Source organism: Anomaloglossus baeobatrachus, chromosome 6 (assembly GCF_048569485.1).
Source record: "Anomaloglossus baeobatrachus isolate aAnoBae1 chromosome 6, aAnoBae1.hap1, whole genome shotgun sequence".
NCBI classification, from domain to species: Eukaryota; Metazoa; Chordata; class Amphibia; order Anura; family Aromobatidae; genus Anomaloglossus; species Anomaloglossus baeobatrachus.
In genome coordinates, this window is record NC_134358.1 from 476440537 (window position 1) to 476467617 (window position 27081).

Sequence of the window (27081 nt, forward strand, 5' to 3'; positions counted from 1 at the left end):
GCTCTGCATCACACACCACATTGGGCTCTGCACACTACACACACATCGGGCTCTGCACACTACACACTCATCGGGCTCTGCACCGCACACACACATATGGCTCTGCACCGCACACACACATATGGCTCTGCACCGCACACACACATATGGCTCTGCACCGCACACACACATATGGCTCTGCACCGCACACACACATGGCTCTGCACCGCACACACACATATGGCTCTGCACCGCACACACACATATGGCTCTGCACCGCACACACACATATGGCTCTGCACCGCACACACACATATGGCTCTGCACCGCACACACACACACAGGGTTCTGCACCACACACACACACACATAGGGCTCTGCACCACACATACACACATATGGCTCTGCACACCACACACACACATATGGCTCTGCACCACACACACACACATGGCTCTGCACCACACACACATAGGGCTCTGCACACCATACACACACATGGCTCTGCACCGCACACACACATAGGGTTCTGCACCACACACACATAGGGCTCTGCACACCACACACACACACACACACACACACACACATAGGGCTCTGCACCGCACACACACACATAGGGCTTTGCACCGCACACACACATAAGGCTCTGCAACCCCCCCCCCCCCCCGCCGGGCCCCTCACCCAGGTCACGGACCCCACAGCAGTGCAGGGGAAGGTTGTGGGCAGAGTACGGGGGAATGTGTGGGAGGGTGCAGGGAAGGGGACGGGGACTCACGCACTGTAGGGCGGCAACATGCTGTTTACAGATTTGCATGTCAACATGGTCCTGCCCATGTTGACATGAAATGACCGAAAGCAGCAAAATCGCGGCAGGAGCGGTCACATGTCCACTCAGCCTTGGGAGAGGGGCTGACAGCAGGGCAGGTAAGTGGTCACTATCTACTTACCTGCCCCAATGTAGCCAAATAGGGAAATAATAAAAAAAAGCAAATTAAGCCGGATAACCCCTTTAACTGTTTTGTGGACTTGTGGACTGAGAAAAAGTTTTAACAGCACAGTTTGTGCAGCCATCCAAGATGAGGAAAACTACACAAGGCAGAAAGACAGTGCAGTCATACATGCAATTTGCAGACGTGAGTGGTGTGTGAAATGCCGAATTGTTCAGAACATAGGCTGGTTGCCATTTTACTCAGCAAAATCTCTACTCATTCTTGATATTAGACGTTACCAAATCAAGTGATTGACCGCTCTCTGTATGCACAGACACAAGGAAGGCTGTCAATCACTGATTAGAAGCTCCCACTTTATTGCAAATCCCATAAAAAGCAAAGATTTCAATGATTGAAATACCGATTTTTTTCTTTACAAAAACAAACTACAGTACATATTAATCTGCTCAGAGCCTTCTGCCAATATGTTGAACAACATTCCCAAGCTGACAGGTTCCCTTTAACTAGTAGTGTTAGGGTGAACTTTTAACCAGAGAAGACGTGTTGCCTACTGCCTGGCCTAATTGGTGTGGATCAAGTGAAATCTCTTCTTGATCACAGTAAAGATGGCGCCGAACAGACAGAGAAGCATGTGGCCTCTTGTATAGGCTAGGGGCGTACACATGTCCGGATATGCCCATTTAGTGGGACAGTTCATGAGTTAGCCGATCGACAGATCCGTGTTGAAGTTGATGGGCGGGTCTAAGTCGTCTTCATCTGTTGGTTATACCGCTAGGTTGGTCAGTGGGTCTTTTCCTTATATGGTGGACTTCTTACATCTGGACATTCCTTGCATTCCAGGCAATGTGTGGAAAACAGGAAATGGCAGCCATCTTTCGCTCTGCGTCATATGTATTATCTGAAAACTGCATTATGTAATCCATTTCCCACAATCCCCTGTCAAAAGGTTAATTAAGTATCTAATGGAAAGGCTCTCCTCAACAGTAGCTTTACCCTTACAATCACAAATACATCAGTGTCTCTTTAGTTATTTCTAGCAGTAATACATACAAGTGCATCTTAAATTAGATAATGAAAAAGTTAATTTCAGTAATTCAATACAAAAAGAAAACATTATATAGAGTCATTACAGAGTGATGTATTTCAAGTGTTTATTTCTGTTAATGTTGATTATTATGGCTTAATGCTTTTGGGTTTTCATTGGCTGTATCTCAGAAATTTAGAATAATTACCACAAAACACCTGCAAAAGCTTCCTAAGCGTTTAAAATGGTCCCTTAGTCTGGTTCAGTAGGCTACAGAATCATACCGAAGACTGCTGACTTGATAGATGTCCAGAAGGCAGTCATAGACACACTCCACAAGGAGGGTAAGCCACAAAAGGTCATTGCTAAAGAAGCACTGTATCCAAGCATATTAAAAGAAGGTTGAATGGAAGGAAAAAGTGTTGTAGAAAAAGGTGCACAAGAAACCGGAATAACCACAGCCTTGATAGGATTATTAAGAAAAGGACATACAAATATTTAGGGGAGATTCACAAGGAGTGGACTGCTGCTGGAGTCAGTGCTTCAAGAGCCACCAAACACAGACGTATCCAGGAAATGGGCTACAACTGTCGCATTCCTTGTGTCAAGCCACTCCTGACCAATAGACAACGCCAGAAGCATCTTACCTGGGGCAAGGAGAAAAAGAACTGGACTGTTGCTCAGTGGTCCAAGGTGTTGTTTTGAGATGAAAGTAAATTTTGCATTTCATTTGGAAATCGCGGTCCCAGAGTCTGGAGGAAGAGTGGAGAGGCCACAATCCAAGCTGCTTGAGGTCTAGTGGGAAGTTTCCACAATCAGTGATGGTTTGGGGAACCATGTCATTTGCTGGTGTAGGTCCACTGTGTTTTATCAAGACCAAAGGCAGCACAGCCATCTATCAGGAAATTTTAGAGCACTTCATGCTTCCTTCTGCTGGCAAGCTTTTTGGAGATGGAAATTTCATTTTCCAGCAGGACTTGGCACCTGTCCACACTGCCAAAAGTACCAATACCTGGTTTAATAACCACAGTATCACTGTACATGATTGGCCAGCAAATTCACCTGACCTAAACCCCATAGAGAAGCTATGGAGTAGTGTCAAGAGGAAGATGAGAGACACCAGACTCGACTCAACAATGCAGAGGAGCTGAAGGCTCCTATCAAAGCAACCTGGGCCTCCATAACACCTCAGCAGTGCCACAGGCTGATCGCCTCCATGCCACACCGCATAGATGCAGTAATTTATGCAAAAGGAGCCACGACCAAGTATTGAGGCATTTACTGCACAGATTTTTCAGTAGGCGCCAACATTTCTGAGCTTAAAATCATTTTTCCAGTTGGTTTTATATATAATATTCTAATTTTCTGAGATGAATGACTTTTGGGTTTTCAAAATCAACATTAACAGAAATAAACACTTGAAATAGATCACTCTGTGTGTAGTGACTATCTATATATATAATTGCCTTATTCTGTCTGTCTGTCTGTCTGTCTGTCATGCTCCGAAATTGTGTCCTTACGGTGACACAAAGCTGATTGGCCGCTGGGCTCGCCATGGCCCCGCCCCCCCACACGGATTGGCCTCTCGCCCCGGCTCTCTGCAGGCCCCGCCCCCCTCACGCAATGCACGCTCGCTGTGGCCCAACTGACACGGGGCTCTGATTCCCAGGTGAGTACACACACATCAGATCACACTCACTCTCACACACACCTCACACATCACATCCACACATCACAACATGCTGGGATATCGCTTGCTTCTACACCGGCTCCGTCAGGATCCCGGCAGCGCCAGACATAACCTTGCGATGCTGGGATCTTAACGGAGGCCGTGAAAGCTGGTAACCATTATACACATCGGGTAACTAAGGTCCCTTAGTTACCCGATGTGTATCATAGTTACCAGTGTACACCGGCTCACACTCACTCTCACACACACCTCACACACACATCACATCGCATCCACACATCAAGGTCCTGCAGCTGCGGAACATACATAACATAACAGCACACACACATAACAGCACACACACATAACAGCACACACACACACACAAATCAGATCACACTCACACACACACACACATCACATCGCATCCAAATACTCACAACATCCTGGGATATCGCTTGCTTCTCGGCGGCGATATTGTGCTGTGAGCTTCCAGGACCTGACGGAGGATCACATGGCCAGAAGCATGTGATATCCCCGGATGTTGTGAGTATCAGCGCGTATGTGCAATATCGTCAGTGTCTGTGTGTGTGAGTGTATGCGATCGGGTGTGTGTGAGTGGATGCGATCGGTTGTGTGGGTGAGTGGATGCGATCGGGTGTGGGTGAGTGTCGGCAGAGGAGCACGGCGTGCTGGAGGAGGCTGGGAGCAGAGAGGCTGATCTTGGGGAAGGCTGGGAGGGGGAGGCTGATGCTGAGGGAGGCTGGAAGGAGAGAGGCTGAGCAAACGTGCTCCATCCGCCATACTGCGCACTCCCCATCGTGCTGCATCCCCCATGCTGCGCACTCCCAAACGTGGTCCATCCGCCATGCTGCGCACTCCCAAACGTGGTCCATCCGCCATGCTGCGCACTCCCAAACGTGGTCCATCCGCCATGCTGCGCACTCCCAAACGTGCTCCATCCGCCATACTGCGCACTCCCAAACGTGCTCCATCCGCCATACTGCGCACTCCCCATCGTGCACCATCCGGCATGCTGCGCACTCCCAAGCGGATGGAGCATGATGGGGGGTGCGCAGCATGGCGGATGGAGCACGTTTGGGAGTGCGCAGCATGGCGGATGGAGCACGTTTGGGAGTGCGCAGCATGACGGATGGAGCACGTTTGGGAGTGCGCAGCATGACGGATGGAGCACGTTTGGGAGTGCGCAGCATGCCGGATGGTGCACGATGGGGAGTGCGCAGTATGGCGGATGGAGCACGTTTGGGAGTGCGCAGTATGGCGGATGGAGCACGTTTGGGAGTGCGCAACATGGCGGATGGAGCACGTTTGGGAGTGCGCAGCATGGCGGATGGACCACGTTTGGGAGTGCGCAGCATGGCGGATGGAGCACGTTTGGGAGTGCGCAGCATGGCGGATGGAGCACGTTTGGGAGTGCGCAGCATGGCGGATGGAGCACGTTTGGGAGTGCGCAGCATGGCGGATGGAACACGTTTGGGAGTGCGCAGCATGCCGGTTGGTGCACGATGGGGAGTGCGCAGTATGGCGGATGGAGCACGTTTGGGAGTGCGCAGCATGGCGGATGGAGCACGTTTGGGAGTGCACAGCATGGCGGATGGACCACGTTTGGGAGTGCGCAGCATGGCGGATGGAGCACGTTTGGGAGTGCGCAGCATGGCGGATGGAGCACGTTTGGGAGTGCGCAGCATGGCGGGTGGAGCACGTTTGGGAGTGCGCAGCATGGCGGATGGAGCATGATAGGGGGTGCGCAGCATGGCGGATGGAGCACATTTGGGAGTGCGCAGCATGGCGGATGGAGCACGTTTGGGAGTGTGCAGCATGGCGGATAGAGCACGATGGGGAGTGCGCAGCATGGCGGATGGAGCACGTTTGGGAGTGCGCAGCATGGGGGATGCAGCACGATGGGGAGTGCGCAGTATGGCGGATGGAGCACGTTTGGGAGTGCGCAGCATGGCGGATGGAGCACGTTTGGGAGTGCGCAGCATGGCGGATGGAGCACGTTTGGGAGTGCGCAGCATGGCGGGTGGAGCACGTTTGGGAGTGCGCAGCATGGCGGATGGAGCATGATAGGGGGTGCGCAGCATGGCGGATGGAGCACATTTGGGAGTGCGCAGCATGGCGGATGGAGCACGTTTGGGAGTGTGCAGCATGGCGGATAGAGCACGTTTGGGAGTGCGCAGCATGGCGGATGGAGCACGTTTGGGAGTGCGCAGCATGGGGGATGCAGCACGATGGGGGGTGCGCAGCATGGGGGATGGAGCACGATGGGAGGTGCACACCTCCCCCCAACACACACACACACGCGCACTGCACAACACACACACACTAGGAATCACAAACAACGCCCTACACAGACACCCACACACACAGACAACGCTGCACACACAAATATACGCACATACTGCACAACACACACATTGCTCAAAACATACCTCCCCCCAAAACACACCACACCCACACAAACCGCACAACACACACACACAACGCTACAGACACACAGCGCTCCACAAACAACGCAACACACGCAACACACATACAACACCGCTCTCACCCCCCGCGACACTCAGAACATGTACAGCGCCCTACACAAACACTTGGTAACTACACACAACAACATCTATCTATCTATCTATATATAACAAAAATCATACATGAACTACACAATACATAAATTCTAGAAACCCGATGCGTAGAATCGGGCCACCTTCTAGTCTATATATATAATTGCCTTATTCTGTCTGTCTTGCTCCAAAATGATGTCATTACAGTGACAACCGTCGCCACACTGCGCGCGCTAAAGAGCCTGCGATCAACGGCTCAGCTAACTGAACAGCCTGAACTACAGGCCGACGCCCAACACTTTTCCCCGCACCCACACGGAGCCCCGACTTCCCGGTGAGTGCTGCACCCCCGGGAGCCCACAACGGGAACCCAGCCACACACATACCCACCGCTTGCCTCCGCCCCCCTGCACACATTACCCCACTCTGCTCCACCCCCCCTGCACTCCGCCCTCCGCATGTATACACTGAACACACACGAATAGTCACCTGTCCCCAGCCATTTAGTCCCCAGCACTGACGTCCTCAGCACCATGGCCCCGCTCGGCTCCTCCCCCCTGCACTCCGCCCCACAACACACACACACACACCTGGATAGTCACCTGTCCCCAGCCATGCAGTAGCACTGACGTCCCCAGTGCCATGGTCCCGCTCGGCTCCACCCCCCGCAAACATGGCCCTGTTTGGCTCTGCCCCACCCACAAACATGGCTCCGCCCCCACACACATGGCCCCCGCCCATCTCCGCCATCGCTGCTCCTGCTGTCTGCCGCCCCCGACTCCTTTCTTCACATACAACTGGCAAAAATTATAATATTAAAATTTTCATCAATTGTGACACCAGCCATTACATTATTATTCAATCTACTAACCTACATACACATTCTGGACTACGCGATACGTTAGAATCGGGCCACCTTCTAGTATAATATATGCGTTTCCTGTTTTGTATTAAATTACTGAAATAAATTCACTTTTTGATGATATTCTAATTTATTGAGATGCACTTGTAAGTAATACTCATGGGAAGCGGTCAGGATGATTTTCCTGCTGTAACCAGTCGTATTGCTATACAGGTCCTAATACAAAAAATGACAAAGGTTTTTTAGTAACCGGATGTTGCAGAGATGAGAAATTAGGGATGGAAGCTACATGGAAATTAGACTTAAAGTGCTTCATTGTCGCGTGGATGTACTCATTGTAGGGTTGGACAATGTTGTATAGAGCAGCTACCTATCAGGTTGTACTTGCGAGAAAGCGCTGTTGCAGAACGAAAAACTAATTTGTTCTTACTCACGGACAACAAAATAATGTTGAAAACAATGAAAAACAGAAACAATTTAAAAGAAAGAAGTCTGAATCTTTATATAGTGATAATGCAAAAGCTAAAACAGGAAAAGCCTCAAACTAGTATACTGGTACACTGCCGCTGGCTGGCTCGTCCGTGGGACAGGTCACTGCTACTTATGGTGGTCGACTGCTATTAAAGGAGACACTTTGTGATTCAGAGAAAATCGTGATCTAATGAAGAGTGTTGGGATCCCTTTGTTACAAAGGAGCAGATAGCGGCTTTTGTGAAGCTACCGCTACAGAAAATAATATTGTGCCAGACAGATGAACGCAGCAAGACAATGTGGGGGGGGAAGTGTAATTAACTGTTTAGTCATGGAGACATGCCGCACACTAACAGGTCCAGTGTCACACTGTCCGACAAATGGCGCCAAGACCTCAAACTATAGTTTTATGAGTAATAAATTACTTGCGCCATTTTCTCAACTTTTTCAAAAGAAAGAGCGGGGCAGTGAGCCGGATGTCTTCTCACCATGCTCGTTACGGGAACAGTCTGCAGTGGGAGAAGGGTTTAGCAGTAACATTAGTGCCGTCAACTATAAGGGGTACTTTGCATGCTGTGACATCGCTAGCAGATTGTAGAGATGCCGAGCACGATAGTCCCCACCCCCGTCGCAGATGCGATATCTTGTGATAGCTGCCGTAGCGAACATTATCGCTACGACAGCTTCACACACTTACCTGCCCTGCGACGTCGCTCTGGCCAGCGACCCGCCTTCTTCCTAAGGGGGCGGGTCGTGCGGCGTCTCACGGCAGGCGGCCAATAGAAGCAGAGGGACGGAGATGAGCGGAACGTAAACATCCCGCCCACCTCCTTCCTTCCTCATAGCAGCTGGGACGCAGGTAAGGAGATGTTCCTCGCTCCTGCGGCTTCATACACAGCGATGTGTGCTGCTGCAGGAACGAGGAACAACATCGTACCTGTTGCTGCAGCGAAATTATGGAAATGACCGACACTACACAGATCACCGATTTACGACGCTTTTGCGGTAGTTTATCGGTGCTTCTAGGCATTACATGTTGTGACGCCGTTACCGGCGCCGGATGTGCGTCACTTTCGATTTTACCCCAACGAGATAGCATGTAGCGATGTCGCAACGTGCAAAGTACCCCTAACAGTGTCTGTAGAGCAGTCTGCCTCAGTCACATCATTGTATTAAAAGAAAATTGGTCATCAAATATTTGCTCCCATCTCAAACTAGCATGATGTAGGGACTTAGTCACCGATTCCAGGGATTTATCCCCTACGAGGCTGCTTGCTGCAGTTTTGATATGATTTTTCTGCTGCAGATCTAGCAGTTCTCTGAATGCTTAGCTCTGTATATTCTGCCCACACCACTGATTGCCAGCTTTCTGTGTACACGGTGTATAAGCAGAAAGCTGACAATCAGTGGAGGAGACCGTAATATAGAGAGCTCAAGATTATGGAGGGCTATAATGGCAGCTGGTTTCCTAGTCCTCTTGTAATAATGGATTGTGCCGGTCTCAACATTCTCAACCTTTTTGCATCCCTTGGATTCTATTAACTGTGCACTGCACACAGGTGAGCTGACTTTTGCATTTTCTGTCCAAGTTTTATCAAAACTATCCTAAGCGGCACAGTAAGTGACGGCACTGGAATCAGGGTCTCTGCCCCTACATTATGCTTTAGTCAGATTAGGTAGCAAACACCTGGTGACAGATTCCTTTTAATACACATGGAAAGAGAATTAGACATGATGATTATGATTGTTAAATATACTTTATTCCCCACCAATTCTTCATGGTTTTGCAGATCTCAGATTGCAGTCATTAAAAGAAATCTTCATAGTGGCCAACAATCACTCCTGAGCGTGTGATGGACACATCAGTGCACGCTTCTGACAACAGTACACAAACTGGTGCAATGTCACAAGCTCCACGTAATAATGCCCAGAATATTAAACCAGGACAAATTTGTAGCCATTAAAAAAACCCCCGAAGATTGAAATAATGTTATAAACCATTTGTAGTGGCTAAAAGCATTAGTGGAACAGATCACATTATCTGACAATGTTTGTTATTACTTACAGTGAGAAGCTTTGTGGTAATTCCAGCATCTACAACAGCTTTATGCATGGCACGTAGTGTATCTAGCTCTGGCGCAGCAATGAAGACTACATATGGCATGAACTCCGACGTCCTTAGGACTTTTAAAGCCTGTGGGAAAACACAAATGATGAGAAAAAACACGCTGATACAAAACAAGAAAAGTCTTTAATAAATTGAAAGTTACAAGTTGCCTGTACCGGGAATATGATGGCAATATGATGTGGTAGAAATAATGTGTACAAATAAGAGCCTCTATAAAAAATGAATGCAAAGTATCTCTAAAAAAAGCACATCAGGGGTGATTCACTAACCCTCAGCATATAACGCTACACTTAATGCCCACTTTCCTCGAGACATACGCCTTTTCAGGGTTGGTGCTTCCCTGTATGAAAAATACACATAAGAACCCATAGTACAGCAAGTTCAACTGAGGTCCGACCCGTGGAAGCACCTCGAGGGGGCACAAAACGGCCGTTGTCCGGCATGTGTGTGTGTGTGTTTTTCCCTCCTCTGATGCCCTGATCTGTAACCCGCATTCCAATAAAGGATTTTTGGACATTTTCACCGGTGAGTGCCTTTTCATTGCATCATGCATGTGTTTTTGCTTTAAAAGAGCACCACGGTGGCTGTCTTGATTATTTTTGCCTGGCTGCTGAAGGTATTAAAGGGGTGGTTCACCCATTTTTTTTATTTTCTGTAGGAGTTCTACTTACCTTTCTAGGCGTTTTCTCCTTTGGCTTCTGTTTCCAGTTCTGGCACTGAGCGGCGCTATCCTGCACGCTCAGTGCCGGTCACATGACCCCCTGGAGCTGTGGCCGCCAGCATCCTCTGACGTCCCGGCATTTCCGGGCTCTCAAACTGGACGACGGGTACGTCAGAGGAGGCTGGCAACCACTCAGATTGAGTGACAGGGCTGTGGGCGGTAACTACCGCACATCACAGCCCAGCATCGAGGGGAGGATCCGGAGGACGTCACTGTGGAGCCGGCGTCCTGCAGATGGTGAGGCACGGGGCGCCAGTGTGCAGTACAGGGGGGGGGGGGTTCTTCAGCTGAATCCCCCTCTGCATATAAGTATGTGATCACACTGTCCACCCGCCCGCTCTGCTGCGATGTCTGAAGAGCGGCCGGTGTCGGGCAGTGTGATCATCTGCTCCTCCCAGCAGCAAGACACTGACAGGCATGTCACCGCTGCGCTCTGCCATCTGTCCTGCTGCATGGGACCAACTGTCTGCACTCTGTCACCTGCACCACAAGTCACAGAGTGGAGACAGTTGGTGACAGAGCACCTCTGCCCCCCCCCGTTCTTTCCCCACTCTCGTCTCTCCCCCCACTCTTCTCCCCCTCCCCTCTTCCCCCTCGCTTTCCCCCCCCCTCGTGCTCTCTTTTCCTCCCCCCGCGCTCTCTTCTCTCCCCCCGCTCTCTTCTCCCCCCCCGCTCGCTCTCTTCTCCCCCCCCAACTTGCTCTCTTTTTCCCCCCCCACTCGCTCTCTTCTCCCCCCCCACTCGCTCTCTTCTCCCCCCCCACTCGCTCTCTTCTCCCCCCCCACTCGCTCTCTTCTCCCCCCCCACTCGCTCTCTTCTCCCCCCCCACTCGCTCGCTTTTCCTCCCCCCCGCTCGCTATTTTTCCTCGCTCTCTCCTAGCATAGTCAGTACAGAAATCTCTCCATTGTGGAGGGGTGAGAGGGAGTAATAAACATGGAGTCCCTACTGTGTCTGTGTATTTATTTCTAATAAAGTATTTTTCTCTGTGTGATGGCTTTTTTTTTTTTTTTAAACCCTTTGTTGGAGATTCTTAATGGCCAGGTTAAACTTGGCCTGACATTAAGAATCTCGGGCTTTATACCAGCTGGTAAAACATAGCTGGTATTAACCCCTTATTACCCAGCGTGCCACCTGCCACCAGGGCCACTGGAAGAGTTGGATACAGCGCCTGAAGATGGCGCTTCTATGAAAGCGCCATTTTCTGGGGCAGCTGTGGACTGCAATTCGCAGTGGGGGGCCCAGAAAGTTTGGGCACCCTGCACTGTGGATTCCAATCCCCAGCTGCCTAGTTGTACCTGGCTGGTCTCAAAAATTTGGCGAAGCCCACATCATTTTTTTTTTTTTTTTAATTATTTCATGAAATTCATGAAAAAAAGGGCTTCTCTATATTTTTGGTTCCCAGCCGGGTACAACTAGGCAGCTGGGGGTTGGGGACAGCCCGTAGCTGCCTGCTGTACCTGGCTAGCATACAAAAATATGGCGAAGCCCACGTCATTTTCTTAAAAACGTTTTCAGGGAAAAACCTTTATAAAAAAAAATGCTTCCCTGCATTTCTATTGCCAGTGAAAGTAACACCAAGCAGCGGGGGCTAGCAGCCAGTAGCTGCTTTGGTTACCCTTAGCAATAGAAAATGCAGCGGGAGCCCACAAACAGTGATTTTTTTGTTTTTTTATTTTTAATGAATTTTTTTTAAAAAAAAATCGGCATGGGCTTCGCCCATCGAGCACCAGAGCATTTTACTTCTCATTCATCCCAAGTAATCAGATGACTCCAGTGTCGGCCGATTACTTGTTCTGTGTCCCCCTGCATCCATCGCAGCGTGTACGGGCTGTGAGGTCAGTGGAGTGGAGACAGTGACATGCTCTGCTCTGACACATAGTGTGCTGCATGTCACTATCTTTCTCCACTCTGGTACTTGTTGTGCAGGTGACCGGATGCTACATGTCACTAACTGTCTCCACTATGGGACTTGTTGTGCAGGTGAGAGTGTATACAGTTGGTACTATGCAGCAGAAATCACAGAGTGGGGCAGTTAGTGACATGTATCATCCGGTCACCTGCACAACAAGTCCCAGAGTGGAGACCGTGACATGCTCTGCTCTGACACACAGTGTGCTGCATGTCACTATCTTTCACCACTCTGGGACTTGTTGTGCAGGTGACCGGATGATACATGTCACTAACTGCCCCACTCTGAGACTTGTTCAGGTGAGAGTGTATACAGTTGGAACAATGCAGCAGAAGTCACAGAGTGGAGCAAGTTAGTGACATGTATCATCCCGGTCACCTGCACAACAAGTCCCAGAGTGGATACAGTGACATACAGCACACTATGTGTCAGAGCAGAGCATGTCACCAACTTGCTCTGCTCTGTCACCTGCGGTGCTGCATGTCACGTTTTTGCCGCGATTTGGTGCGTTTTTTGCTGCGTTTTTGCTCACTGCGTTTTTAATCAGTGCACAATGCCATTAAAGATGGTTGATGAAAAAAAAAAGGTCTGATGTCATTTCCTTATTCAAAATGTTCATTGTATGCAGGAGAGCAGACAGCAGCTGCAGAACTACAAGGCTCAGCATCCTCCATTCACTAGTGTATGCAGGAGAGCAGACAGCAGCTGCAGAACTATAAGGCTCAGCATCCTCCATTCACTAGTGTATGCAGGAGAGCAGACAGCAGCTGCAGAACTACAAGGCTCAGCATCCTCCATTCACTAGTGTATGCAGGAGAGCAGACAGCAGCTGCAGAACTACAAGGCTCAGCATCCTCCATTCACTAGTGTATGCAGGAGAGCAGACAGCAGCTGCAGAACTACAAGGCTCAGCATCCTCCATCCACTAGTGTATGCAGGAGAGCAGACAGCAGCTGCAGAACTACAAGGCTCAGCATCCTCCATCCAGGACTGTATGCAGTTTTTTACCCAAAAAGAAAAAAAATGACATGGGCTTCGCCATATTTTTGTATGCTAGCCGGGTACAGCAGGCAGGTACGGGCTGCCCCCAACCCCCAGCTGCCCATTCGTACCCGGCTGGGAACCAAAAATATAGAGAAGCCCTTTTTTTTTTTAATTATTTCATGAATTTCTTGAAATAATTTAAAAAAAAATATGACGTAAGCTTCGCCTAATTTTGGTGTCCAGCCGGGTACAACTAGGCAGCTGGGGATTGGAATCCACAGTGAAGGGTGCCCAAGCTTTCTGGGCACCCTCACTGCGAATTGCAGTCCGCAGCCACCCCAGAAAATGGCGCTTTCATAGAAGCGCCATCTTCTGGCGCTGTATCCAACTCTTCCAGCTGCCCTGATGCCGGGTGGCTAGCTGGGTAATAATGGAGTTAGGGCTAGCTGTATATTATCAGCTAGCCCTAAGCCCGAAATTCATGGTGTCACGCCAATATTAGACATGGCCACCATGAATTTCTAGTAATGATAAAAAAAAAACCACAACAACCAGAAAAATATTTTTATTAGAAATAAAACACACCACAATTAGTGACTCCATCTTTATTGAAATAAACCCCCCTCCGCAGTAATCCTGGGTTAGGGTCCCGCGCCGTCCAATCCGGATCCAATATCATCTGATCGGTTTGCTGGAAGGCAAAGCGATCAGATGATGTGTCAGGTTAAACTACGTGAATCACATGACACATCAGCTGATTGTATAAAAGCCGATTATACAATCAGCTGATGCATCAGTAGAAAAAAAAAAATAAATAAATAAATACTCACGTCTGTGCTGATTACCGGCAGCTCCTGCAGCGGAGGCTGATCCTGGCCCATCACTGCAGGAGCTGCCGGTAATCAGCTGATGAAGTCCCCTGACGGCAGGATCAGCTGATAGCCGGCCGGGCGCGAAAAAGCCGGCGACACCACGAGAATTGATCAGCTGATGCGTCAGGTGACTGCATCAGGTGATCCACCGCCAGGTCCTGCAAGCTTCGTACGTGCCCCGGGGAGACTGCACACAGCCGAAGCGGCAGGTACCGAGACAGGGGCTGGAAGCAGGCATGGCACCCGGACCCTGCAGACAGGTGAGTATGACATACACACACTCACACACACACTGTATATACGCACACACACTGTATATACGCACACACACTGTATATACACACACATACACTGTATATACGCGCACACACACTTTCTTCCCCTGGCTGTGTAGAGCTGCTGCTGTCTGTGTGATTGCTCTCAGTGCACATCCACTGGGAAGAGGCAGGGAGGAGGGTTTGGGTGGGAGCAGAGTGGGTGTATTAGACACAATGGGTGTGTTAGATAAGCTAGACACCGCCCTAGAGCCACAAAGAATTCTGGGACTTGTAGGAACTGAACACAGGAAGTCAGAGGAGAGATTAACCCCATCAGAGCTGGAGCCAGCAATGACAGTGTGCTGCTAGTGCACAATAAAAGGTAATTTTGCTGAAAAAACATAATAGATGTGTTGAGGGGCACATATTAGCAAGATTTATCAGAAAAAAAAAAATCAGTTTTGGTAACTGGACAACTTCTTTAACCATCTGTGAACCGGGAGGTTTGATGTCTTTTTACTGGTGATGGTTTAACGGAGCCTCCAGTGATACTGTTTCAGCATAATGTGAACAGTGCACAGTGTTTTCATCTTTGAACCTCTTGATTCAACTGAGGTCTGGCCAACAGTGCTAGACTATCTGAGAACAGTTTTTTTTTCTTTTAGCTAAAAAACCTGCCATAATGAGGTTCTCTCAAGAATACCAAGAATAGAGCCGAAAACCATGCTAGTGCTCCATTGAATGAGTCCAAACATACAACTAGTCTTCTCCATTATTACTGGATGACTAGTTCAAGTAACGTTGTGTAAGAGAAACAAAAAAGAAAAACTCAAATGTAAAGACAAATGCTGGAATATGATCACTGGACAGTGGAAATACATTTCCCAGTCAGATGAATCCATATATCTATTGCACCATGCTCATAGGAGGGTCAGATTTGGTACAAGTAGAAAGAATTAGGCTACATTCACACTTCCGTTGTTTTGCATCAGTCACAATCCGTTTTGATGTGAGGATTGTGGTACAACTGATGGGACGGATCCGTTAAAAAAAGTGATTCATTGTAGCAGTTTGTACCAAAATCCAGATGTGGCCGCGGGTAACCTGAGTGATGTCACCGCTGACAGCGCGACTGTCACAAACCACCGGGGGGGTCACTCAGAAGTCCCCCGCGCTGGCTACCAGTACGTCACAATCGGGGGGTAACAAGTGGGGTCACCCCTCCTTTATACCTCCCGACCGACAGACAGAGCACGTGACGCGCTCTCTAGCGCCCCTCTTATAGTCAGGCCAATTATGGAATTGCCCGACAATAAGCAAGGAGGCCGCTATACTACTTATGCCGATTATTGAAGGGTCCCCGGTGAGAGTAAGGTATATATTCCCCCGACCTCCGCGGGCGGAATATATAATATCTTCCCGAGTCTCACTGGCCTCCCCACAATAATCCTTGGCACAACTCGCTGCCACCAACCGCTTCACGGTAACTATTAGCCGAACACACAGACGTGGGATTCAAGATCGAGATAACAGAACAGCCCAAGATTAATTATATAATTTAATCAGCCTAAAGCACACTAGAACTACAATATATACAATAGGGAATCTACAGAATATACATATGTCAGAGTACAGTTACAGATAAAGCATGGGTTACAAACAGGTATACAATTACATCAGTTACCTTGTGTGTCTGGCCACAGGGGGGCGCTGTAGACCAGGTTTCTAGGATTCTTCCCACAGATGTTTCCCAACCAGGCCCCCGAGCAGAAGAACACTGGAAAATGGCCGAAGTAGGGTTATCAACCTGGGCAGATCCAGGTCCCCTCCTACCTTAGTGACCTCACAGGGAAGCACTGCCACTCCCCCTGCATGGATCAGAATTATCCAGCAAAGGGGATATTGGCCATAACTTTGCCTGGGAGCGTCGTAGGCGGACGCCAATGCTCTCATTGTGACAGTTATGAATTTAGCTACAGAACGAGGGGACTCATGACCTGTCTACGAGTTCCCATATGGCTGATATCACGCCTGGGGTATTTCCCAAGCTCCCCCTTCCATAAAAAAGGTGTGCCAGCATCGTCCGCCTGCGCAAACACCATTTTTATGGTTGCCATATTTATCGGAGATATGGCTTGCGAGATATGAACCATTTTTTACTGGAGTCGTTCTGTCTGGCTACTTCCAAGCCTTGCTAATGAGATACAACTCTTGTTACAGGGTGACGGCAGGGAGTCATCCTGGGTCCATTGTCCTCACATCATCTCATTTCCATATCAGAGGAGATGGCTGTTGGAGGTGTAAGTGGGATGTGACACCTCCACAGATGCTGGACATTTGAGGACAAGGAGGGAGGGGGGGCACTGCCAGGGAGTGATGAGAGCAATTATGACTTCTAGTCATAATTCCTCTTCATATCCCAGGCTTTACCTCACACCTCCCCCCTTTTGAGGGCGCTAGGGGGCAGCACACTCCGGTGTTCCCCCGTGCGCCCGTTCGCGACCTCTCCTTGTCGGGACAGCCCGTCTGCGTTACCGTGGTCACGGCCCCTTTTGTGGCGAATGGTGAAGTCGTATTGCTGGAGCGCAAGGCTCCATCGCAACAATCGCCCATTCGTCCCAGAGACGGTGTGCAACCAGCTGAGGGGATTGTGGTCCGTCTCCACGATGAAGTGGCGCCCGTATAGATAGGGTTGCAGACGCTGCAGGGCCCACACTATGGCCAGGCACTCCTTCTCCATTGTAGAATAGGCCACTTCCCTTGGTAACAGCTTCCTGCTCAGGTACAAGACTGGGTGCTCTTGGCTCGCAGAGTCCACCTGGCTGAGCACCGCACCGAGGCCGAAGTCACTGGCGTCGGTCTGTACTACAAACGGCCGCGTGAAGTCGGCTGCCTGTAGCACGGGCGGGCTGGACAGGGCGTCCTTTAGGGCCCGGAAGGCTGTCTCGCAGTCCACTGTCCAATCGACTGCAGAGGGCAGCTTCTTCTTGGTGAGGTCCGTCAAGGGCTTTGCCAGGCTACTATAGCATGGAACAAACCTCCTATAGTACCCAGCGGTCCCCAAGAAGGACATCACCTGCTTCTTGGTCCTGGGGGTGGGCCAGGATGCGATGGCCTCCACTTTCTCAGGCTCGGGCTTCAGCGTTCCCCCACCTACCCGGTGACCGAGGTACTGGACCTCGCTCATGGCCAGCTGACACTTTCCCGGCTTGATGGTCAAACCTGCCCGGTGGATCCGCCCGAGCACCTGTGCTAGATGCTCTAGGTGGTCCTCCCAGGTGGGACTGAAGACGGCAATGTCATCCAGGTACGCGGCCGCGTACCCTTCAAGTCCCTTGAGCAGGGTGTTGACCATCCGCTGGAAAGTGGCAGGGGCATTCCTCATCCCGAATGGCATCACCGTGGACTCGTACAGTCCAAATGGGGTAATAAAGGCAGAGCGTTCCCTGGCCTTGCGAGTCAGGGGGATCTGCCAATATCCCCGGCTCAGGTCCATGATGGTCAGGTACTGAGCCCCGGCCAACTGATCGAGCAGGTCATCGATGCGTGGCATTGGGTACGCATCGGCGACCGTGACCGCATTGAGCCCCCTGTAGTCCACGCAGAACCGAGTGGTTCGGTCCTTCTTAGGGACGAGGACTACAGGCGAGGCCCAAGCGCTGTTGGATGCCTGGATCACCCCCAGCTCCAGCATCTCGTCAATCTCCTGGCGCATGTGTTGCTGCACCTCCAGGGAGACCCGATATGCTGAACGCCGGATCGGGGGATGATCCCCAGTGTCCACGTGATGGACAGCCAAGTTAGTCCTTCCGGGCTGGTTGGTAAACAACCCCCGGAAGGGGTGTAGGGTGGCCCACAGCTGGGACCGTTGGTCCTCCAAGAGCTGGTGGCCAACCTCCACATCCTCAATGGATCCGCCTGCCCTAACCTGGGCTAGCATATCCAAGAGGGTTTCCGCTTCTCCCTCCTCGGGCAGGTTGCACACGGGGAGCGCACATGCCTCCCGCTCATGATGTGCCTTCATCATGTTCACATGGAAGGGCTTCCGCCTTCCACGGGCAGGGTCCAGGGTGACCAGGTACGTCACAGGGTTGAGCTGCTGGTACACGAGGTATGGGCCTTCCCAGGCTGCCTGAAGCTTGTCCTGTGGTACGGGGACCAGTACCCACACCTTTTGACCCACTTGGTAGGTCCTCTCACAAGCGTTCTGGTCGTACCAACGCTTCTGATCGGCCTGGGCTTGAGCCATATTGTCGTGTACCAGTTGCGTCAAGGCCTGCATTTTGTCCCGGAAGCGCATGACATACTCGATAACCGACACTCCAGGGGTGGCCAAATCCCCTTCCCAAGCCTCTTTCACCAGAGCCAGGGGGCCCCGCACACGTCGCCCGTACAGGAGCTCAAACGGTGAGAATCCTGTTGAGGCCTGTGGAACCTCCCGGTAAGCAAATAACAGGTGTGGGAGACACCGCTCCCAGTCACGCCCATGGGAGTCGACCAACATCTTAAGCATCTGCTTTAAGGTGCCATTGAACCGCTCGCACAGGCCATTAGTCTGTGGATGGTACGGGCTGGCCACCAGATGTCGCACCTGGACTTGCTTACAGAGGGTCTCCATCAGCTGGGACATGAATTGGGTCCCCCGGTCGGTGAGCATTTCCTGGGGAAAACCCACTCGGGAGAAAATCTCCAGCAATGCGGTGGCCACCTTGTCAGCCCGAATGGACGACAAGGCCACTGCTTCTGGGTACCGGGTGGCATAGTCCACTACCGTCAGTATGAAGCGTTTCCCGGAGCTGCTGGGGATGGCCAGCGGGCCGACCAGATCCACAGCCACCCTCCTGAAAGGCTCATCGATGATTGGCAGAGATACCAGTGGGGCTTTGGGGCGTGGCCCCGCCTTCCCCACTCTCTGACAGGTTTCACACGAACGGCAGTAGGCAGCCACATCGGCCCCCATTTTTGGCCAGTAGAAATGCTGGTTTAACCTGGCCTTGGTCTTAGCGATCCCTAGGTGTCCGGCCATCGGAATCTCATGTGCGATCCGCAACAACTCCGTCCGGAACGGATAGGGTACCACCAACTGTCGGTCCCTGGGCCACGCCTCCGGTGAACCCTGCTGGACCGTGGCCCGGTACAGCCGTCCTTGGTCCCAGACCACTCGCTCCGGGTCCGAGTCCGAGGGAGGCTGTGCCGCCTGCTCCTTTAGAGCTTTCAGGCTGTCGTCAGCTTCTAACGCTGCCTGAAACTCCTGACTAGATGTGGCCAGAATCGACGAGACTGTCACATCTTCAGTCAGTACCCCGGGACCTGTGTCCTGGCCTCCACCTGACTCGGCTGCCACTTGGTCAGAAGGGGAAGAGCTATCGGACCTCCGGGAGGCCCCTTGGCTTCCAGCACTCCCACTGCGGGTGACAGCGGCCACAGCCGCTGCGACCGTGGGTCGTGCCTGCTCCTCCTCCGTTCCTGACCAAGTCGCCGGTTCAGGCAGACCTACCTGGCTTCCTGACACCCCGGTTGTGGGGGAACCCTGCACCGAGATCTTACCTGGGAGCACTTCCGCTCCTGGACCGGCCCCAATCTCACCTGCCTGTTCCCCCCCTGCAGCAACAGAACCCCGCTGTGAAATCTCTGGGGACCCCACATTTGCTGTGGTAGCCCCCACCCCACACACTGGTCCTCCCCCTGCAGCACCCTGCTCTCTGCTTATCCCTGCAGAGGGCAGCAGATCCCAGCTCACAGGCTGGTTACTTGTAGAGGCATTGTCACACCTTTCTCTGACCCCCTCCCCTGTCACAGCTGCAGCTGCGTGTGTGTCTATGGTGTCTGTGCAAGCAGAAATATCAGAGTTCACTCCCTCCTCCCTTACATCATTCATAGATAACACATTAACATTGTCCGGAGGCACGTCAGCACTGGCTGAAGGTTCAGCCTTTGGGGCGGGGCCAAACTGGGAGGTTATTTGCCCCAAATCTGTCCCAAGTAGCACGTTTGCAGGGATCCGATCAGTTACCCCCACCTCCCTCACCCCTCGCCCTGCGCCCCAGTCCACATAAATGTCAGCAACAGGCAGCGCCGGGTCAATGCCTCCAATCCCGGAGACAGCGAGGGTTTTTCCAGGGATCAAGTCTTGGGGGGACACCATCTCAGGCCGCACCAGAGTCACCTCCGAGGCGCTGTCTCGCAGTCCTATGGTCACAGACTGGCCGACGGTGACAGGTTGGAAGCTGTCCAGGGACCTACCACCACCCCCACCCACACAATACACCTTGGGCGGCCCTTGGGACGGGGACGGAGCCGGGGCCTTGGGACGCTGAGGGCACATGGCCTTGAAGTGTCCAGGTAGGTTGCACTGGTGGCACCGTCTTGGCTCTGCCACGGGCCTGGAGAGGGGAGTTGAGGGGGACACCCCCTGCAGTCTAGGGGCAGGTGGGGCAGTCGCAGAGTTCATCTTACCCCCTCTCCAGGTGCTGCTGGTGGCTGCTCTCCTGGCTTCAGGAGCCCGATTGTTGGTGTAGTCATCTGCCAGGGCAGCTGTAGCCGTGGATCCCTTTGGCTTCTGGTCTCGGATGAACTGGCGGAGATCCTCAGGGCAGTTCCACAAGAGTTGCTCCGTGATGAACAAGTCCAGGATCTCCGGTCCGGTGGAAAGCTGCAGGCCTTGGGTCCAGTGGTCGGCAGCTCGGGCAAGTGCCCGCCGGTGGTCAGCCCAGGAGTCCTTTGGTCCCTTCTGCAGCGTCCGGAACTTCTTGCGGTAGGACTCCGGGGTGAGGTTGTACTGTTGGATCAGGGCCCGCTTGATGGTGTCGTAGCCCTGATCCGCCTCAGCAGGCAAGTCCCCAAGGATATCCAGGGCCTTACCCCTTAAACGGGGGGTCAGGTATTTGGCCCACTGGTCCTTGTTCAGATGATGCTGCAAGCAAGTCCGTTCAAAAGCAGTCAAGAAAGAGTCCAAGTCTCCATCCTTCTCCAGCACTGGGAAGTCCTCAACACGGACCTTTGGAAGTTTGGTGTCTGGAAGGTCACGGGTGGCTGATGAGGGCCGGAGCTGAGCTAGCTGCAGCTGGTAGTTACGCTCTGCCTGGCGCTCTTCACGCGCTGCTTGCCGCTCACGCTCGGCCATGAGTTCCTTGTAGCCCTCCCGGTCTCCAGCCTGGCGTAGGGCCATAGCCATTTGAAGAAGGCTATCCGAGCCTCCCAGGCTCGGTGGAATGGCACGTGGTGATCTGCGGCCCGCTGCGGAGCCTGGTGATTCACTGTCCATTGCAGAGCGGAGGGCTGGCATCTGGCTCGTTGAGGACCCTTGGGCGAGCTGCTCCTCATCTTGTCCAGCAGTGCCCGGTTGTGCAATGTCCTCTGCAGAGCTGTTTTCTGGCGTCGAGCTCCTGGAGGACTCGTGGACAACCTCCTCATCGTCTCTGGCCTTAGCATCGGCCATTCCTTTGGCTTTGCTCCTGGTACTCTCAGCCATTCTTGCAGACTTTTGGTCACTGACACAGAACTGACACCTGATGCCTCCACACACCTTACAGTATCTGCACTCTGACACTCTAGTGTTGAGCTAGTCTGAAGACCCCAGCAGCCACAGCTGCTGCAGGCAGTCTTTAGTGTCTGGGAGTATGGGTCTCACACTCACACACACTATTATCTCGATCCCACCGCTTGCCACCAATATGTCACAAACCACCGGGGGGGTCACTCAGAAGTCCCCCGCGCTGGCTACCAGTACGTCACAATCGGGGGGTAACAAGTGGGGTCACCCCTCCTTTATACCTCCCGACCGACAGACAGAGCACGTGACGCGCTCTCTAGCGCCCCTCTTATAGTCAGGCCAATTATGGAATTGCCCGACAATAAGCAAGGAGGCCGCTATACTACTTATGCCGATTATTGAAGGGTCCCCGGTGAGAGTAAGGTATATATTCCCCCGACCTCCGCGGGCGGAATATATAATATCTTCCCGAGTCTCACTGGCCTCCCCACAATAATCCTTGGCACAACTCGCTGCCACCAACCGCTTCACGGTAACTATTAGCCGAACACACAGACGTGGGATTCAAGATCGAGATAACAGAACAGCCCAAGATTAATTATATAATTTAATCAGCCTAAAGCACACTAGAACTACAATATATACAATAGGGAATCTACAGAATATACATATGTCAGAGTACAGTTACAGATAAAGCATGGGTTACAAACAGGTATACAATTACATCAGTTACCTTGTGTGTCTGGCCACAGGGGGGCGCTGTAGACCAGGTTTCTAGGATTCTTCCCACAGATGTTTCCCAACCAGGCCCCCGAGCAGAAGAACACTGGAAAATGGCCGAAGTAGGGTTATCAACCTGGGCAGATCCAGGTCCCCTCCTACCTTAGTGACCTCACAGGGAAGCACTGCCACTCCCCCTGCATGGATCAGAATTATCCAGCAAAGGGGATATTGGCCATAACTTTGCCTGGGAGCGTCGTAGGCGGACGCCAATGCTCTCATTGTGACAGTTATGAATTTAGCTACAGAACGAGGGGACTCATGACCTGTCTACGAGTTCCCATATGGCTGATATCACGCCTGGGGTATTTCCCAAGCTCCCCCTTCCATAAAAAAGGTGTGCCAGCATCGTCCGCCTGCGCAAACACCATTTTTATGGTTGCCATATTTATCGGAGATATGGCTTGCGAGATATGAACCATTTTTTACTGGAGTCGTTCTGTCTGGCTACTTCCAAGCCTTGCTAATGAGATACAACTCTTGTTACAGGGTGACGGCAGGGAGTCATCCTGGGTCCATTGTCCTCACATCATCTCATTTCCATATCAGAGGAGATGGCTGTTGGAGGTGTAAGTGGGATGTGACACCTCCACAGATGCTGGACATTTGAGGACAAGGAGGGAGGGGGGGCACTGCCAGGGAGTGATGAGAGCAATTATGACTTCTAGTCATAATTCCTCTTCATATCCCAGGCTTTACCTCACAGCGACTCACTTCAGTTGCACCGTGAAGCTCACAGTGAGCGGCAGTGTTTCCAATGTAGCAGAGCTGAAAGCGTTGTGGGACCTCGTGTGGATTATGCCAGACCTGGAGGGGTATTTGGGGATTAATAAAGTGGTGAAAGAGGGTGTTTTTATGTTTTATGTTTTTATGTCTTATTTCAAATAAAGGATTTTTCGGTGTGTGTGTTTATTTACTTTCACTACAGATTAATCATGGGGGTGTCTCAGATGCCTGCCATGATTAACCTAGGACTTAGTGGCAGCTATGGGCAGCCATTAACTCCTTATAACCTCGATTGCCACCATACCAGCGCAATTCGGGATGAGCCAAGTAGAGTCTCGGGACTGTGGCATCTAAAGGATGCGGCAATTCCGGGCGGCTGCTGGCTGATACTTTTAGGCTGGAGGGCTCCCCATCCTGAGAATACCAGCCCTCAGTTCTGTGGCTTTATCTTGGCTGGTATCAAAATTGGGGGGGGGGGACTGCACACAGTTTTTTTTTTTATTTAATTATTGTACTGCACGATATAGACCTGCCCACCAGCGGCTGTGATTGACAGCTGTCTCACTGTAACCTCTCAGCGTGGGGGCACGTCTGACGCAACCCATCATAGGCGCCGGTGGGCAGGGGAAGCAGTGAATATGAGATAGAATAATGAGCGACTGTCATTTTCAAAAGCAGGAGAAGCCGCAGGAGCAGTGTTACAGCTGTGCAGCGCCGTGTCGGTGATCGGTGAGTATGAGAGAGGGGGTGAGTATGAGAGAGGGGGTGAGTATATGAGAGAGAGAGAGAGAGAGAGAGAGACCGACATCGACAGAGATTTTCTAACCAAAAAGGAAACATCTGAGCATGCTCTGTGGCTAAAAGACAGAACCATCGCCAGAATCAGTCATTTGATGGATTGGACGGATTCAGATGCCCATAGGCTTCCATTATAATCAAGGATGGATGCCGACGGAATCCTGCGCACTGTGTTTTTTCGCCGCTGCAAAAAACGTTACAATCTGCCGTTAATACAAGTCTACGGGGGAAAAACGGAATCCTGCAAAATATTTAGCAGGATACCGTATTTCCTCAAGGCGACGGATGCAAAACAACGGAAGTGTGAATATAGCCTTAACGAATGCTGTCAGATGTTGAAAGGTCAAGCTAGCAGAGATCAAGTAACTTTGTGAGGAAAGTTTGGCTCCTCTAATACGGTGGATGGACGTTTCGACAGTAGAGTTGACCAAATTCGTCCCTCCATGGCAGCAGCTTACCGTATGGTGGTGGGATAAAGGATCCTAAACAAAATTAGCATATTCATGGATTGGTTCTAAGAACATGACAGAAAGCTTTCCTTGCTTACATTTTCTTCCGATTCCTCTTCACAGCCATTCTGCCCAGACAGACCAATATTCCTGCAGAATGATTTAAAAATCTAGTAGAATCTTTTTTTTTCCCCACAAATTGCTGTGGTTATGAAAGCTATTGGAGATTCAAAGCTCCATTAACAACCTGGGCAAAAAGCGGCCAGCATCCGGCCTTATGGCTGTTCCCATCGAGCCCATGAACTGACAAAACTGAAGGACTGAAAACAGTGGCCCACACCATGCAGCAACCGTCCCCAGCCAAACGTCCCAATTTCATTGTTATCTGCATCCTCAGGATGTGGGGTGGAGGGTGCCACTTGGTAGTTCCACCATTCATGTGCGACAGCCAGAGGTCTTGATTACGTCACTACGTTGCATCTGCCATGTGGAGCCTCAGTGCACACAGCAGTGTAGATAGGGCATGCTCCGTGTAACCTCGTATGGTATACAAGGGGTGTGAGGACCATTATAGAGTGTGAGTGTGTGTGTGTGTGTGTGGTGGCCATCATACTGTGTGGGATCATAGTGTTTATTGGGGTCCTGTCAATCCTATCATACCTTGGTTGAGTCGCTGTAAGAAACGTCATAGCGTGTGTCAGAAGGGCTGTGAAAGCCATCATACTGTCTGTGGCCATCAGAGTGTGTGGGATTATACATCATGAGTGGGGAGCTATGAAATATATGAAACTGTATGGGGACCATCATGCTATATTGGTGATCTATGGGGCCATCGTAATATGTTCGGGGCTGTGCACGCATTACACTGTTTTGGAAGGCTGTAAACACATTATAATGTGCGTGGGAGCACTATGGGGGGCACATCACACTGTTTGTGGGAGGGCAGTGGTTCACGCATCATGCTGTGCATGGGAGAACTGTAGGGGGTCCATCACACTATGTGGGAGGGCTGTGGGGAGGCACATTACACTGAGTGTGGGAGGGCTGCGGGGGACGCATCACACTGTGCGTGGGAGGATTGAGGGGGGACGCATCACACTGTGCGTGGGAGGACTGAGAGGGGACGCATCACACTGTGCGTGGGAGGACTGAGGGGGGACGCATCACACTGTGCGTGGGAGGACTGAGGGGGGACGCATCACACTGCGCGTGGGAGGACTGAGGGGGGACGCATCACACTGCGTGTGGGAGGGCTGCGGGGGACGCATCACACTGTGCGTGGGAGGACTGAGGGGGGGACGCATCACACTGTGCGTGGGAGGACTGAGGGGGGGACGCATCACACTGAGCGTGAGACGGCTGAGGGGATGCATCTCACTGTGTGGTGGACTATACGTATGCCTCATGTGGCCCCTCGGCAATACTAATTGCCAATCTCTGCTCTATTAGATTGAAGTCTCTGATAAAGCGGTCATTCATGTTTAGTATTTTATTAGAATGTAATGAATGCTCCGTTTAAAAGCTTAATTCACTTGCATACTGCACATCCCATTCAGCTCAATATGATGCAGGAGGAGGGGATGAGAATAAATTGCTTTGGTCCTTTAATTGCTCTCTGCAAGTGCAGGAGCAGTAGAATTAAAGGAAGTCAGCATTACAGTGATTAATAACTTACCTATAAAGGAAGAAAAAGCTTGCTAGTTAATAATGTCATCCTAGTAAAGCTGCACTAACACAGACTGAAGCAGGCAGTCTGCCTCTCTGCTGTGTGAGAGGTAAGGTAGTGCATGAAATATTATGAACCCTTCAGAATTTTACATACGGTACCTCTGCAAAATATTAGGCTTAGGTTGACCACTCCTGGGAGGGTAATAATAGTCTTGAATTTCTTCCATGGGTACACAATCTGTCAAACTGTGCATTGGTGGAGTCCAAACACTTTAGAAATGGTTTTGTAACCGCTTACAGCTTGAGGAGCATCAGTAACTTTTCTAAAGTTCTCAAAGATCTTCTTTCTTTGTGCCATGATAAGTTATGTTTGTGGAAACGTAAGTCCAGATTTTGATAGGTCCCTCTTCTAAAACAGGTCACACAGATTGTTTCAAATCAAACCGGATGACAAACACCAGACACTAATTTCAACTTCAAGTAATCTGCTATATCTAAAGTTTCACATACTTTCACCATTCACAGACATGTGATTTTAGATCATTTTAGCGTTTGCCACACTAAGCATGAAGAAAAGAAAGAACAGTCTGAGGACTTAAGAACCAAAATTGTTGCAAAATATAAAAAATCTGAAGGTTACAAGTCCATCTCCAGAGATCTTGATGTTCCTTTGTACACGATGTACAACATAATCAAAACGTTTAAAACCCATGGTCTTGTAATTAATCTCCTCCCTGGATGTGGACGAGAGAAAAA

General features: G+C 50.9%; 1 protein-coding gene across 2 annotated transcripts in view; it reads right to left on the reverse strand.

Moving 5' to 3' along the window:
- PALS2 (protein associated with LIN7 2, MAGUK p55 family member) overlaps positions 1-27081 on the reverse strand; it is a 257887-nt gene that overhangs the window by 58867 nt on the left and 171939 nt on the right. For both annotated transcript variants that reach the window (XM_075315355.1, XM_075315354.1), the window contains exon 11: positions 9606-9734. In XM_075315355.1, coding sequence (XP_075171470.1) covers positions 9606-9734 — 129 coding nt within the window. The remainder of the gene's footprint in view (positions 1-9605; positions 9735-27081) is intronic.